Source organism: Trematomus bernacchii, unplaced genomic scaffold, assembly GCF_902827165.1.
Source record: "Trematomus bernacchii unplaced genomic scaffold, fTreBer1.1, whole genome shotgun sequence".
NCBI classification, from domain to species: domain Eukaryota; kingdom Metazoa; phylum Chordata; class Actinopteri; order Perciformes; family Nototheniidae; genus Trematomus; species Trematomus bernacchii.
In genome coordinates this window covers 6,651,275-6,665,238 of record NW_022987608.1, presented here as the reverse complement: position 1 = coordinate 6,665,238, position 13,964 = coordinate 6,651,275, and the positions used below count along the sequence as shown (strand labels likewise).

Here is a 13,964-nt window from a genome sequence, read left to right as displayed (position 1 = left end):
GCATTAGATATGTTTGTTTTTTGTTTTTTTTACAGTTGTAACTTTACTAATTTGGTTGACCCTCAATCCTCATTGTCTTTTTTTTGTTCTAAATCGCAAACTATTTTAATAAATAAATTGTGCTTCAATGAAAAGGACCTGAACTAGTGATTGAGAAAACAGACTTGCCAGTCAAATGTTTACTGAAGTACTGAATCAAGTAAGAAGCAGGATCATTTTCTCGTAGACTTCCATACAATCAGACTTATTTTTGCAACCAATAGAGTCGCCCTCTGCTGGCTATGAGAGAGATTGCAGGCTAAAGGCACTTACACATGAGCTTGACTTCTCAAACCTGGAGGTTGCTGCTTATGTAAACTAAGAGGAGCGTTTATCATAGAGTTTATCATGGACTAAGTATTGTCAGGTGGCTAGAAACATTAATCTTACACCACTTCCTGTGTCTACTACGATGGCTAGAGAACACACGCTTGCAAAACATTATTTCGCTCTATTTTATGTCAAGACCACACAGTGTCATTTCTATTTAAACTGAATGTTTTTCGTATAAGATGACTTGTGGTGAACAATACAAGTCATCAAGCTAAAACCCTCATTATGCATGTGAGATTTGGGGCCAGTTGGACAATATACCATGTGTTTACACCAACTTCTTGTTTCATGAAATATTGTGCATGAGAAGTGGTATATAACTACAACGTAAATTGTCTAAACGTGCCCAAATCTCACATGTATCCTCAGGGTTCATGTCTGAGGAAGTTTTAAGATCAATAAGATGCCTCTCATGTGAGGTAACCACTTGATATACTGTAGGAGCAGTCATAAAAATGCAATTATCAGTGAATGCAAGAAAATAAATTAAACATTACATTTGAAAGGACCACCTGGACCATGTTTCTGATTATCCCACAGTCTCAGTGGGGAGATGCCACCACAGGCTGCTGGTAAGTGCTGCTGGTTCTCACCACAGCTTGGAGATAACTGAGAAACATAGTGCATTGCTAATGGATATTTAACACCCTGAAACCCATCAAGGTCCCATGAACACCTCCTTGTGTTTCCTGTAAGTTTCCCAACTGCAGACAAAAACATAGGGACAAGATATTTGTTCTACTTTAACATGGATTATATCGTTTTCACGTACAGCATAATCAAAGTTGATTGAGTGTACAGATTATTTCCAATGCCTGCTAATGCACCATGTCGTCAGCAAAATAATTTAATTTAATATGTACTTTACCTATTAAATATTTAACTACTCCAGTGGATTCGGGCAGGGAGTTTAGAAAGGTTAATGTGCATAATCTTGAAAGAAATGACATGTATAAAAGTAGAGAAAGCGAGATAAATTAAGGGGTTGCTGTATATGTAGAATTATATGTCTATTTTTAAAGGCTAAAGTCTGGGGAAACGTGTCTCTTGTATCACTCTCCTTTCTTGTCACTTGGATTTCTTTGGTATTTTAGGCAGACATGGGTGGCATCTCAATTTATTTCTCAGGTCACGGAAAGAAAGACATGGATTTGGGCTAGGAAGTAAGAGCTCAGTGTTGCTCTATTAGTATTCCTGCAGGACATGAGAGGGGTCAAGAGTCCCTCGGGAATAATTAGCCGATAGGTAGCCGGTGCCAGAAAAGGTAAAAGTGCTGTAACCTCTGATAATGACTATGCATGTTTATTATTGTTAACTGGGGATGTGTCCACTATTGCATGATGTACTACTTTAATGATAGACACTCAGATGTATGTGCAATACCTGCGTACAAACAGTTTTAGGTAGTAAGTAACAGAACAACCAGATTACATAATCAGATTATAAAAACAGAGATGTTGCGTAATATCTGCCAAATATTAGTGACACACGTAGTTAGTTTGTGATTCATCCACAGACACAAATAAATACAACGTCATCAACACCTACCTGTACTGGAAAAACAAATGACAGTTAATGAATGACTCCTGGTCATTCATTAACTGCTGGTGGTTTGTTGTTTGTCTGACTAATAACACATTGCTCACATTGATATCTGCTCTAAATTCATTTTCACCTTAAAGTGGACCTATCATGCTATATTTGAATAATATAGTGTAGGACCATACCTATATAAAGGCATATTTATACTTTTTTTTTTTCAAAATACCAAACAGATCATGCATTTTAGCCATGCCTCATTTTGCTCAATTTGACATGTTTTAGCTCTGTTTTTGCAAGGGCAGATTCTGTGAGAACAGCACCATCTACAGGCCTGGCATATGTACTACAGCGTCTCCAGCGCTTTTGAACGGCAATGGCCGTGGCTGTCTCCTTCTGATTGGTGGAGTTGGCCCAATAGCCGTAGCGCCACTGTCCTGACGTCAGGACAGTGTTCAAATCTGGATCAGTTTTTATCAGATCCGTTGCAGTCCCTTTTTTAGAGATTTGGGTATGGAGGAAAATAGAGAGGGTTGTGTTTTCTGACACTTGGTGAGTTCCCTGGAACACCGGGGACACATATTCATGTATAAAAGACGTACAAAAGTGCATTTTGCATGATAGGTCCCCTTTAATATGTAGTTTGTCTTTGCTTCACAGAGCTTTTTAGCATATTTCAAATAATTGTTTTGCTTTTAATTTACTATGACATACCGTGTGTTTGAATTATTTGATAAAGATGACGTATTATGTTCATTTACAGGTTCATATTTTGTGCCTCTACTGTGACATGTTTACCTTCTCTACTGTTCAGAAAGGTCTTTATTTTTCAAGCAGGGGGGGAGTGTGTGGGAGAGAAACTCCCTCTGGAGGGAACTTTGGGATTTTAGCATTTACAGACCATTTACATGCACAAAAACCCACTACATAAAAGGCGAAAACCCCCCAAAACATAATTGGGCCTCTCTAAGTCACACATTCTGACAAAGGAACATAACTTTCTTTAGCATGTTGGTATTGACATTTATTGACATAAAAAGAAAAACATCAATTTTAAGTATGTTTTGTCTGTAAGGTTTTTCAGTCCAGGCATCATGTGCATTTACAAGTCAATGTTTTGAGTGTTGTGAACATGGGATCATTGGTAGCCCATTTCCTCTTCAGGGCTAAGTGTTATATAACAGCTCTATACTGTCATAAAAGAGGGCAAAGAAATACTGGTAGCGTAGAAAAGGTGAAACATCGATTTCCGCTTGAAAATCCAAGTAAACTTTGAGCCTAATTCAAGAAACATATCTAGATCAGTTTCAGTTTGTTTGAGACCACACCTCAGTTTTGTGGTCCATCAGTTTCTTTGTTTTGTTTTGCTTTTTCATCTAACTTATTGTCCTCTGTGAATTGGTCCCCCTGTGCTTTATTCTCCACACAAACCTTGTCTCTTAGGTTCTCTTCTGACTCCAGCCCGTGCATCTCTGTCGTTACTTCCTCACTTAAAGCAGGAGTGAACTCAACAGTGATGTCTGTCAGGGGTGTGTGCTGTTGCCTCTCCTGGGTGATATTTGTGGAGTTGAGTCCGCCATCGAGCAGCTGTTCCTTTCTGTCACCTTCCTCCAATTCTGTCGTGACTCTTACCCAGACTTTGGGAGCTTGACGTTTTTTTTTGGACTGATCCAAAATGGACGCTTCTTGAAGTTCAAGATCCTTTTTCTTTACAGGTTTCGTTTTCCGTGTCTCTGCTTCTCGCTCTGGTTTCTTAAACTGTCGTCTGAGGAGGACGATGACGGCGATAACGAAGAAGTAGGAAGAACCGCTGAGACACGTGAGCAGACCCAGGAAGATCGTCCTGAAGATAGTGAGAGAAGATGGACTAAATTAAAAGGTAGTAAAGGGAAGACATATTTATTGCATTGGTGTTGAAGAAACTCAACCATTTGTAAATTAATCACATTCTATTTCCTCGTTTGGCGTACCTGTACATATCAGAGTCATAAAGGCGACATGCTCCCCTGCCCCCACACTTTTTGACCGACCACTTTAGGCAAGTGGAATCAATCAGGGCCCCGAAGTACACAGGTGCAGGAAGTCCACCTACGGACAAGGTAATGCTCAAAGTGAAATATTCTGTCCTTTTTTCACATTTCCCATCTTAATTTGACTGCCACACACAAACTAGAAAAAACTTTTATTTGTCAGAGAAGAGCTTGATTTTTTCAAAAAATGTACAAATGTTTTTAAAGGAGATAAGTCTGAATTTTAGAAAGAAAGAAATCTTACCCAGAGTCCTTGTTACCAAGGCCTGGATACCCAGCGCAAGGGATTTGAGCTCTGGTGAGATGCATCTGAAATTACAAAACAACACCAAATTGCAGACCATTTACATGCACAGAAATATATATAACACACTATAGAAAAGTGAAAACCCCAAATAGCCTAATAGTAAAAGTAAAAATATGCGTATAGTACTACAATATATGACTCAGAGATTAATTCTGAATTGCACAGTTTAATAGGGTTTGGCTGCTGACGGTGTCTGAATGAAAAATATGAAGCTATAATTAGAAGGCTTACGTAGACTCAAATCATAAAAATGACGCAGTAGCACTTATTTCCCCTATTATCATGATTCCCTGCTCTGAAATGGGTGCACCGACCGTATGATGACCATGTAGCCAGGCGTGGCTCCCAGAGCGTTGATGAAGGAGCTGAGGACGGACACAGCCATGTAGGACGTGAAACTCCGGCTGCAGTCTTTAGCGTGAGGACACTGACCCAGCCGCACTGACGTGCTGCTGCCGGCCGGGAAGGAGGCGGACACACAGCTGCAGTTGTGAAAGACCTGGAAGAGAGAGACACTGAGATGAAGCGTGATGACTTACTGGAAACCATGTATTTATCATTTGGAGAATAGAAAAATGTATGCAAATAAAATGTATCATACATTTCAGTCACTCTCAAGGGCGATAAAAGGACCTTTGAGCATTTTGTAACAGACACTGTAGTGACCTTGGATGGAAACACATTGGATATTTTGCTGAATAAACTGCCTGTTGCTGTTAATACAATAAACCTTTGTAAAGATGTTTTATAATATCATTAAAATAGGTGAAAAATGGGATAAAGTAAAAAAAATGCTGACATACAGTATGGGACCTTACTATTGTCAAACACTTATTAATTTAGGACAATAATAAAATAATATGTGTTTAAAATGTCAAATAAATAAAATAAAGGTATACTGTAGTAACTGAGAAAGGTATATTGTAAGTGCTTTGATAAAGTAAATATTTCACATAGATAGAGGAGAATTACTAGAGGGGATGAAATGGGAGAGATCTTGGTGTGGCTGCTGAGGAGTTTTTCTGTGGAATTAGTCTTGGGAGATGGCAGTAATACTGCATGATATGGGAATTTTTATTTTTATTTTAAAAGAAAAAAAAGGATAATTTCCCTGTGTGCATCCCTACTGTGTTCTTGCCGTGTCCACTGGAGCCAATGCAGCCTGCCATACAGGGAGAAATGTAGGTGATGCCGCTGTCTGAGCACACAGGGTCCCACTCCTCTGCTGAACAGGAACAGTCTCTGTTACACTCTGAGAACAGCATGCTTCTGTCAGATGATATACCCTGCGTCCTGATGGGCAAAGAGGGTTTATATTTTATATATTAGCTGCAAATAAAATCTGAATAGTAACTTGAGGCAGTAAAAATAGTTCCTAGGGTCCATCATTTTGGTTCCTGATCGTCTTTATATACCCTCAGCACTGACCCGTTGTATGAGATGGTGAGCCCAGCCATGGGGATGTTGTCACACTTGGTGCCGAACTGCAGCAGCAGGAGGAGGTAGGCGAGGAAGGAGGTGGCAAAGGACATCTGAGCTCCTGACACCAGGCTCAGTTTATACCGCTTCATCAGCAGCCCTCCCAGGAAGATCCCTAAAGCCACCGCCGGCAAGTTCAACACACCTAGAAGAAAAACCACACTGGACACTGGTTTCCCTTATCCACTGAATTTAGTTCTGTTCTACTTTTGTGCTGCTTGGTTCAAACTATTTGTTTAACTTTGTAAACAACTTAAGAAACAGTTTGCTTTTCCACAGACCAAACCCGAGCCACTTCATGACGTCACCGGTTATGTTGATGCTTTTCTTAGCAATGCCAGTGTTAATATCCCACACGACTACAACAATGGTGGATCAACAATGTTCCTGTTGCTCCTTGTCTTACAAAGCCAGATTGAATCAAACAATGACTCCTGCAATGTTTTACTCTTCTCCAGAGTGGCGTGGAACCTCCTAAAGAAGCAAGTCTCATATATCACCTGAGTCATATCAGACTCTTGAACTTTATCTAAAGACACTAGCCAGGTTTTCATCCAAATGTATAATTTATTTTTATTCGGCAAAAGAGAGAATGCAAATTAATTGTTTGTCAAACCCACAACCAGTATGCGATTTTAAGAGATGTTCATTGAGGTGAGCAGTAGGTGGTGCCATTTGTCAAGTCGGATTGCAAAAGAAGATGTTGCATGACTTTTTGAAAGAGTCTGACTCAAACGGTGAAAAACAATGTATAGACTGGATCTGAAAACAATTATTCATGTCATTAGCAGAGCAAACATCTTTAGTGTTGGTATTATTTGTTTGCTACAGCTGTTCCTTGCACTTTGTCATAATTTGCTTTTGTCAAAACAACAACTTCTCCAACTGTTCCACTTGTTACTGTTAGACTACACGTTAGCATTTACTGCTAACCCATACATCTTATGTTTGACATTAATCAGCAATAATCCCTTGTGGGAAGAGCAGAGATGTAAATATGAGAGTTTATCTACATATAGCATCTAAATATACACATTTTCTTTTTGTTTTACCTATGAGGAAGTTGGCTCTGGAGGCAGACTGTCCAAACTGTTGTTCCATGTATTTGGCCTTGAAGGTGAACAGGCCAATGAAGGAGTTGAACTTCAGGATGTTCCCACAAAGGAGCAGGAAGTAGGCAGGAGTTCCCAACAGGCGCTTCAGCGAGGGGAGAAACCCTGTTGAAATACATATTTTAAAAAACACAAGCAAAGACCATAAACCTGCACACATACTACCATTCTGAAAAATACCAATTTGAAATGTAGTATTAAAAGTATACAAGAATTGTCTCAACCTTTGGCGATGTCAGTCAGCTTGATGGCGTGATTGGTGTTGGAGGCATCCTCTGTCACCTCTATTGTCTCGCGTGAGGAAGTCAGCTTGCCTTCATCTCCCTCCTGCTTCGGCAGCATGCGGGGCAGGAACCAGAAGGGAATGCTGGAGAGGAGCAGGAGGACGGAGGACACCATGAAGCCCAACCACCAGGCCCCCACCCAGCGGGCATCTTTAGGGGTGATGGCCACACTTTCTGGGTGCCAGAAAAGAGCATTTGAGTGAGCAGGAGCAGGAAGTTTAATTATTCACTTCTTACAAATGACATTTGCAATTTCAATCTGTTACTTTCCTTGGGTGAAGTGAAAATAGTGGAAACCCAATTTTATTTCAGGGGTAGGATACTTGTCACACTTTAGGTGGACTGATTGTCTTTGTTTGACAAATAAATTAGTACAAAGAGACACTCACTAACCTGTTCTGACAAACCAAAGAAACTAACTTATAATTCAAATTATGAATTTTAGACAAAAACTTTCTTAGCATAAACCAAGTTCAGACTTTCTACACGGTAGGTGCAAGAACCAGCTTTGCTAGGTGGCTAACTAGCTTAGCAAATGGTAAAAATGTACGCATTTTGAGGAAATACATATAGAACGAAAGCCGCGCTCGCAAGACACATTCAACAAAAAAATATACTACACCAAATCTGATTACCTGTTTAAAAATACAATAATTATTCCATATCTGGCAATAGGCTACTGAAATGAGGAATAACCATTGCAGATTTAGTTAGCGGTGGCTAGCTAGCTAATCAAGCTAATATTAGCATTTAGAGTGGAAGCTAAGCTGTAACTGATGATACATGCAAAGCAAATGCATTACACTTACCCATATCAACATAACCAATGTCAACATACAGTTTGGCACAGTAGGAGCCCAGGAGGAAACCAAACATGGGGCCCAGGAGAGTTATGGTATGGAGACAAGCTGTGTTTAAAGGATGCACATGATTAGGAAACAACTTCAAACTATGTGAAGGTTTAAATAAATTGACATATTTTATCACCATTTCAAACCCCAATGGAAATTCAAGATGAAGATGTATTTCTTACATATGTAGAAGGGTGAGTTCTCTGCTTTAGCAAAGTCGTCGATGTAAGAGATGCCTAAAGGGGTAACCGGGGTTTCTCCGATCCCCCGCAGAGCGTTCCCCAGAAACACATAGATCCACATGTGGGAACCAGACTCTCTCGCACAGGCTTCATAAAGACACAATAGCAAAGCATTATATTAATTGTGTCACAAAGATGGTTTTGGAGATTTTGCATGGCAAAAAAAATTATCATTGCTGTGAACGTGTGTGTGTATGTGTGTGTGTTTGTGTGTGTGTATTTACAAGACCTTTTGACAGATTTTCATGATATTTTTGCTTCTAAAAGAAGACTTTGGTGTATGTGTATCCAAAGCTCTCGTGTTATTGAGAAAATCAAATGTATGAATACAATGAAATTCAATATCTGTGTGTGGCTTTAAGCTTGCGTAGCACTGCATTGTATGTGATTTTCATATTCCATATATATCTATTCCATTGTGTTCCTTTGTAAATACTTCTGAACAGGATCAGTACGTTGCCGTCTGTGGGTTTATGATCTGCTATTGTTAATAGAAGAATGAATCATGATTCAACAATAGAAAGACTAAAGCAACATCTCAGCTGCAGCCCATCTCAGAGAAATAGAATCGAGTAGAATAGGAGAAGTTACTCAAAATATACAACAAAATACAATAAAATAATACGTGTCCTAGATTTCTTTATTTCCATAAATAGGACAGATGTCTGCCTTTTGAATGATGCTATGAGACCTGATAGCCCAACATATTATTTTTCTGTTTCTCTTTCCAGCATTCAGCATGACGGCATATGAGGGCCTTTGTTGGTAGGAAAACATATTACAATATAAAAAACAAGTTTACAATCTTACATCTACAAGGAACATTGAAAACACAGACATTTTCTGAAATTAAAGGGGTAAATAGCTCGAAGAAAACCCACTATTTTGAGAGGAACTTAATCATTTTTAAAGTGTACCATTTCCAACATTTCAGAAAATATATATTTTTTTGTCATACATTTAGTTTTTTTCCATTATTATACTCGGCCTCGCCTCCAAAATTATCATTATTTATTTTTTAACCTACGATGGCGTTTATCCGGCTGGTTTTCAGCTCTTATTTGAATTGCACCTTGCAGTCCACATCCAATGGATCAGTGCAGTGACTATGTGCAGTATGTAGACGGCACAGGAAGTGAGTGGCTTTGAAGGTCAGAGCAGGATCAGTGCATTCCATGGATGGTTGAAAGAAAGCCAGTGAGTTGCTAAGGCTTTCGAACCAGGTTTCATGTTAAGGCCGTCTCTGTGTTCCTGCTACTGTTCTGGTTTCTTGTTCAATGACGATAGCAGCGGCAACTAGTATAGCTTAATTTCTCCATGCGTAGAGGTTTGCCATATAGTGTTCATAAAGACATCCATGTGACCATTAGGTTGTAATTCAGCAGTCTTACCTTTGTCGTCTTCTTCAGAACGAATCTGAATTTCAGGTACCTCTGTTGTCAATGGATCCGCACAGGCAGCAATTCTTACACTGTCATTGTGGAAAACCTGAATGGCTGTGTTGTATGTGTAGCTGTGAAACAATGAGATATAAAACAGGATTCAAAGGTATTTTTTCACCAGTTTTGTTTTGCTAAAAAGTAGGCTGTTTGTTGGCATTTACTGTCCCATGAAGAAGTGTGTCAGGCCGGTGAGAAAGGCCCCTACAGCCATGAGGAAACAGCCCACAGCGATTAGTCTGGGCCGATGTAGCTTGGCCCCAAAATAGCTGACCGCAGCGAGAAACAGCAAGTTGCCTACCTCCAAGAAACAGGAACCAAGAGCACATTTCGAGAATCATGAGCTAAAGTGTCAATCTGAAAGAAGAGTCAGGAATGTAAGAGATCAGATGCTCAAAACATGAAGGGTTAAATCAGAAGATAGACTGACCCATCTCAAAACTCCCATCTATGAGTCCAACGTGCGTGCTGGAGAGGTCGAAACGTCGCTCGATCTGAGTGATGGAGCTCTTCATGTATGTTCCTGTCAGAGCCTTGGAGAAGCAGGCGAAGGATAACGCCACAATAAACCACTGGAAAACACAAGTCATCAAAAAAGTCCATTATTACACATTTTGAATCAAGTTGTATAAAACGTTTTCTGTCAATATCAAATAAATATTAAACTTTCATGCTACTTTCATGTTCCTAATGTTAATGCTAGGCTACTCCAGGTACACAATCAACTAATGTGTTTAAACCTATATATATACACATAGTTATCATAAGTCTAATTATTATAGCCACTTTAACAAAAGTCAACAAACTAAAAAAGGTTATAGTTTCTTCCTTCTTCATAACAGCCTCCAGAGGCTTTACTCTCTGTGTGGGCACCCTGGAGTCGCTTTATTACTAAGTTAATTCCCATCTGGGATTACTGAAATTCTCCTGTATGTTTTGCTGAAATGTATTATGTTGTACAGAGGTTTTCACTTCCAGCGTAAGCCTGATGGGGCTTGGGCTTTGAATTATCTTAAAAACCTTGGGTAGATCTCATAAAACAGTGTGTATATTTCAATGTTTTTGGCTGTTAGAGTTTTGTTGATAGGGATTCTAAAAAGTTGCCTTTCAGCTTTACATCTACAGACTGAGCTAAGAAGAAGGAAAAAGTATGGAGTCAAATTATTGATGTGTTTTGGGAGAAATGCTTCATTCATGCTGATGTAGTGCTGCAATCAGGCAATGCTGATCTCAGGACTGAAGTGTTACGCTGCTCTAGAGAGACAAATGTGGCCTGGCAAGATTTTTGAAAACATCATCGAGATCATCTCTTGGCTTGATTTTAGGTACTTTTGGGGGAAGCTTATCCCTTAAAATGTGTCTCAGATTGTAAGCATTGATCCATCCATCTTTCCACTATTTATACAACTTTATTGGACATTAACTGAGGTTTGAATGCTCAAAATAACAACCATATGGTGTTTCGTTTTTCACTTGTGGTTTCCTGTTGATGTATTTATGTATTGTCTTGTGTTTTTTGTACCTGCATGTGCCTACATCTCTGTTTTCTATGTTTTACCTGGCTGCAGAACAAATATCCCTTTCTGCTTTTCTGCTTTTGATAGCTTCAGTACCTTGAGAGTGGAGATGCCAGGGCGTTTCCTGGTCTTCTGATCAGCGTCACACAGAGCCTGCTGGCTGGCCATCTGACCTAGGTCCTCTCCTGCTTCCTCCATCCTACGATCAATGCTTGGCAGACCTCTGCTGGCCACTGCAGGGCAAACAATAGATCGATCAAAGATAAGTAGGTCAAAAGTGTTTTCACTCATTCATTTACCCATTTTGTAACTGCTTATGCTACATCTAGTAGCAAAGTTGAAGGTAGAACTAAAAGAATAGTTTAACATTTTGGGGAAAAAAGCTAGTTTTCTTCTCTGACTGAGAGTTGCAGGTTAACATTATCAATAATCTCATTAGACTCTTAAACATTAGAACGAATATTTCCCAAAATGTCATACTTTTACACACTCATTACATACAACTCTTGTATAATTAGATGTATGTGTGGTTCACATCATAATAAATAGTATCAAATACTTTAACAATCTTTTTCTATCAGTAATCGATTGCATACTAATGTATCAAAGCTGGAAATATTCTGTCAAAGATTGTCAGAAGGGCGCCTTAAAATGACAATGTAATATTTAAAAAAGAAAGTTTAAAAATGACTTGTTTTATTTACTTCAATTAGGAGTGTATGATATTAAAATGTCTGAATTAGCAAAGTGAAAACAGAGCAGCTGTACCATACCTGAGTAAACCAAAGCGTCTTCTCTCAGCTCAGTAAACGTCAGGAGCTGCGGGTTGAATCCATGTCAGAGAGGGAAAATGGTGTCTAATGCTAACTGATTCCTCCTGTTGAACAAGTGAGAAGGCAGAAAAACCTGTAATGAAGTATCACAACTAACCAGGAGGGTTTTCACTTCACAACTCCAGTAATCCCCCTCAGGTTTAGCCTAGTTTCTAATGCTCCCACCTGATCTTAGACAGAGAGCCCTGGTCTTATCAGAAGAATTCAAATTTCAAAAGAAATAGATAACAAATCATTGCAAGGCAACTACTGAGGAAGTTTGATAAAATACCTAGTGCAAATCATACTGAAGTCTCCTCTTCTTCTTCTGCTCTTCCTCGTTAAGCAGCCATGTGTCTCCCCAAACTGCCCTATTCTCCTGTGTGAGGGCAGAGCAGCTTGTGGAACCAGCGGGACAAAAGGCCTCTCACATTTTTATTCCACACACATGCCAGCCAGTCCAGGAGGGGGACAGCAACAAGAGAACATGGGGGAGGTGAAGGGGAGACAGATTTGTAACTCCAAACCAGGATTATTTTTCTCACAAGATGTTTAATGGGAAAGAAGAAAAGTCCAAAAAACCTTCACAATAAAATCATCCTATCTGATTCTGTAGGATTGCTTTTTTAAGAGTGAGTCACTGAACGCTGTATTGACCCGCAGAGGCTTCTGGCAGCCAGACAGCAGGTCACTTAATAAACGTTGACCCCTTTATAAATTCCAAAGATTAAGATTAAGAGCCTTCACATTCCTGCACAGAAACAGTGAACAAAGTGTTTTCCAATTTTTCTTTCTGAAAAATCATAATAGGCCCCAGAATTTTGCATTGGTGAGAATGTTTTACATGTCTTTTGTCACTGTATCTAGTTTCAGGTGCATTTAGACAGGAATGCAGAGAGCCTCAGACATCGGCTACTGTAACTGCTGCAAATGAGTACTTGGAACTATGTTTTAACACGATTTTAACATAATCTTTCTATTTTTTGTAAACTTTACTTTCTGATGGGTTTTGGTTTGTTCTATGAGAAGCAGTGAGACACCTTCAGGGGCAATGCAGTACCTTACAGTGGATATTTTGTTGTATAGGGTGCCACCTGCTGGTAAAACCTCACACTGTACACAGTGCAACACATGTGTAACATTTGGGGTATATTGGTATACTAATAAAGGATCATAATAATAATAATAATAATAATAATAATAATAATAATAATAATAATAATAATAATAATAATAATGGGTTCCATTTATAAAGCACTTCATATTTGATTTCAAATCCCGAAGTGCTACAAGCAGTGAGCATGAACAGTATAAATAGACATTACACAACACGGTATAATTAATAAAAAGCAATAAAAAAATAAAAGGGTGGGAAAAAGGTCTAGGCAAAGACTCTTTTAATATATTCTAATCAATGGTCATGTTAGTTGCAATCTTTTATATTATATGGTTACAAATAACCAATAAAAGTAAGAGAACATACATCAGGTGAGTAAACACAGAGGAGTCCAAGTTTGATGGACCAGGTTGTGAAATAACAACCTTCAACTTTAAGCAGTCCAGAATGATATGTTGAGGCTCATGCTTTAAAATTAAATCTGTGATTGAAAAGGTTTAAAAGAAAGCAAGGTAAGGGTGTGAGGCAACATGGCAGCAAATGTCCTACTTTTTCCCTTTTGTAAAAGAGAAAAATATGGTTAAAAAGTTCAAAATATATATATATTTCTTCCAGATTAAATTGTAAAGGAATTCATCCAGTGTGTCTGCCTGCACTGCCATTATATAAAATGAATGACCCCTGTGTGACTGGTGCCATTGACCTTGCCTATTATCACGTGTTATCTATAGATTTTTGGACGTTGTCTTTTTTCTTAGAGGGTCCCTCTTTTCTTAGTTCCTCAGTGTTTAACCATGCTAGCAGTGTTTCTGGCAACCTGTTAAAGAAATGTCCAATCTTTCAGCTCTGGTTCACTATGTTGC

At 38.9% G+C, this 13,964-nt stretch overlaps 1 protein-coding gene across 1 annotated transcript; it reads right to left on the bottom strand.

Annotated features, from left to right (window-relative positions):
• Positions 1 to 2,913: 2,913 nt before the first annotated feature.
• Positions 2,914 to 12,363, bottom strand: LOC117483197 (solute carrier organic anion transporter family member 1C1-like). The gene is made up of 16 exons (XM_034131415.1): positions 12,277 to 12,363; positions 11,946 to 12,049; positions 11,269 to 11,405; positions 10,086 to 10,227; positions 9,820 to 9,952; positions 9,608 to 9,729; positions 8,157 to 8,303; positions 7,933 to 8,031; positions 7,064 to 7,297; positions 6,780 to 6,944; positions 5,677 to 5,872; positions 5,376 to 5,541; positions 4,563 to 4,747; positions 4,186 to 4,250; positions 3,882 to 3,999; positions 2,914 to 3,754 (listed from the first exon to the last, which is right to left on the bottom strand). The coding sequence occupies exons 3-16, from the start codon at positions 11,368 to 11,370 to the stop codon at positions 3,241 to 3,243; spliced, it is 2,388 nt and encodes a 795-aa protein (XP_033987306.1). The 5' UTR covers positions 11,371 to 11,405; positions 11,946 to 12,049; positions 12,277 to 12,363; the 3' UTR covers positions 2,914 to 3,240.
• Positions 12,364 to 13,964: the final 1,601 nt, after the last annotated feature.

Coding starts and splice junctions, on each gene's coding strand:
- LOC117483197 (XM_034131415.1), bottom strand. CDS start 11,370: ATGGAGGAAGCAGGAGAGGACCTAGGTCAGATGGCCAGCCAGCAGGCT. Junction 9,953..10,085: donor AGATGGGAGTTTTGAGATGG/GTCAGTCTATCT, acceptor TCTTGGAGGTAG/GCAACTTGCTGTTTCTCGCT. Junction 4,748..5,375: donor GTGGACACGGCAAGAACACA/GTAGGGATGCAC, acceptor TCTCTCTTCCAG/GTCTTTCACAACTGCAGCTG.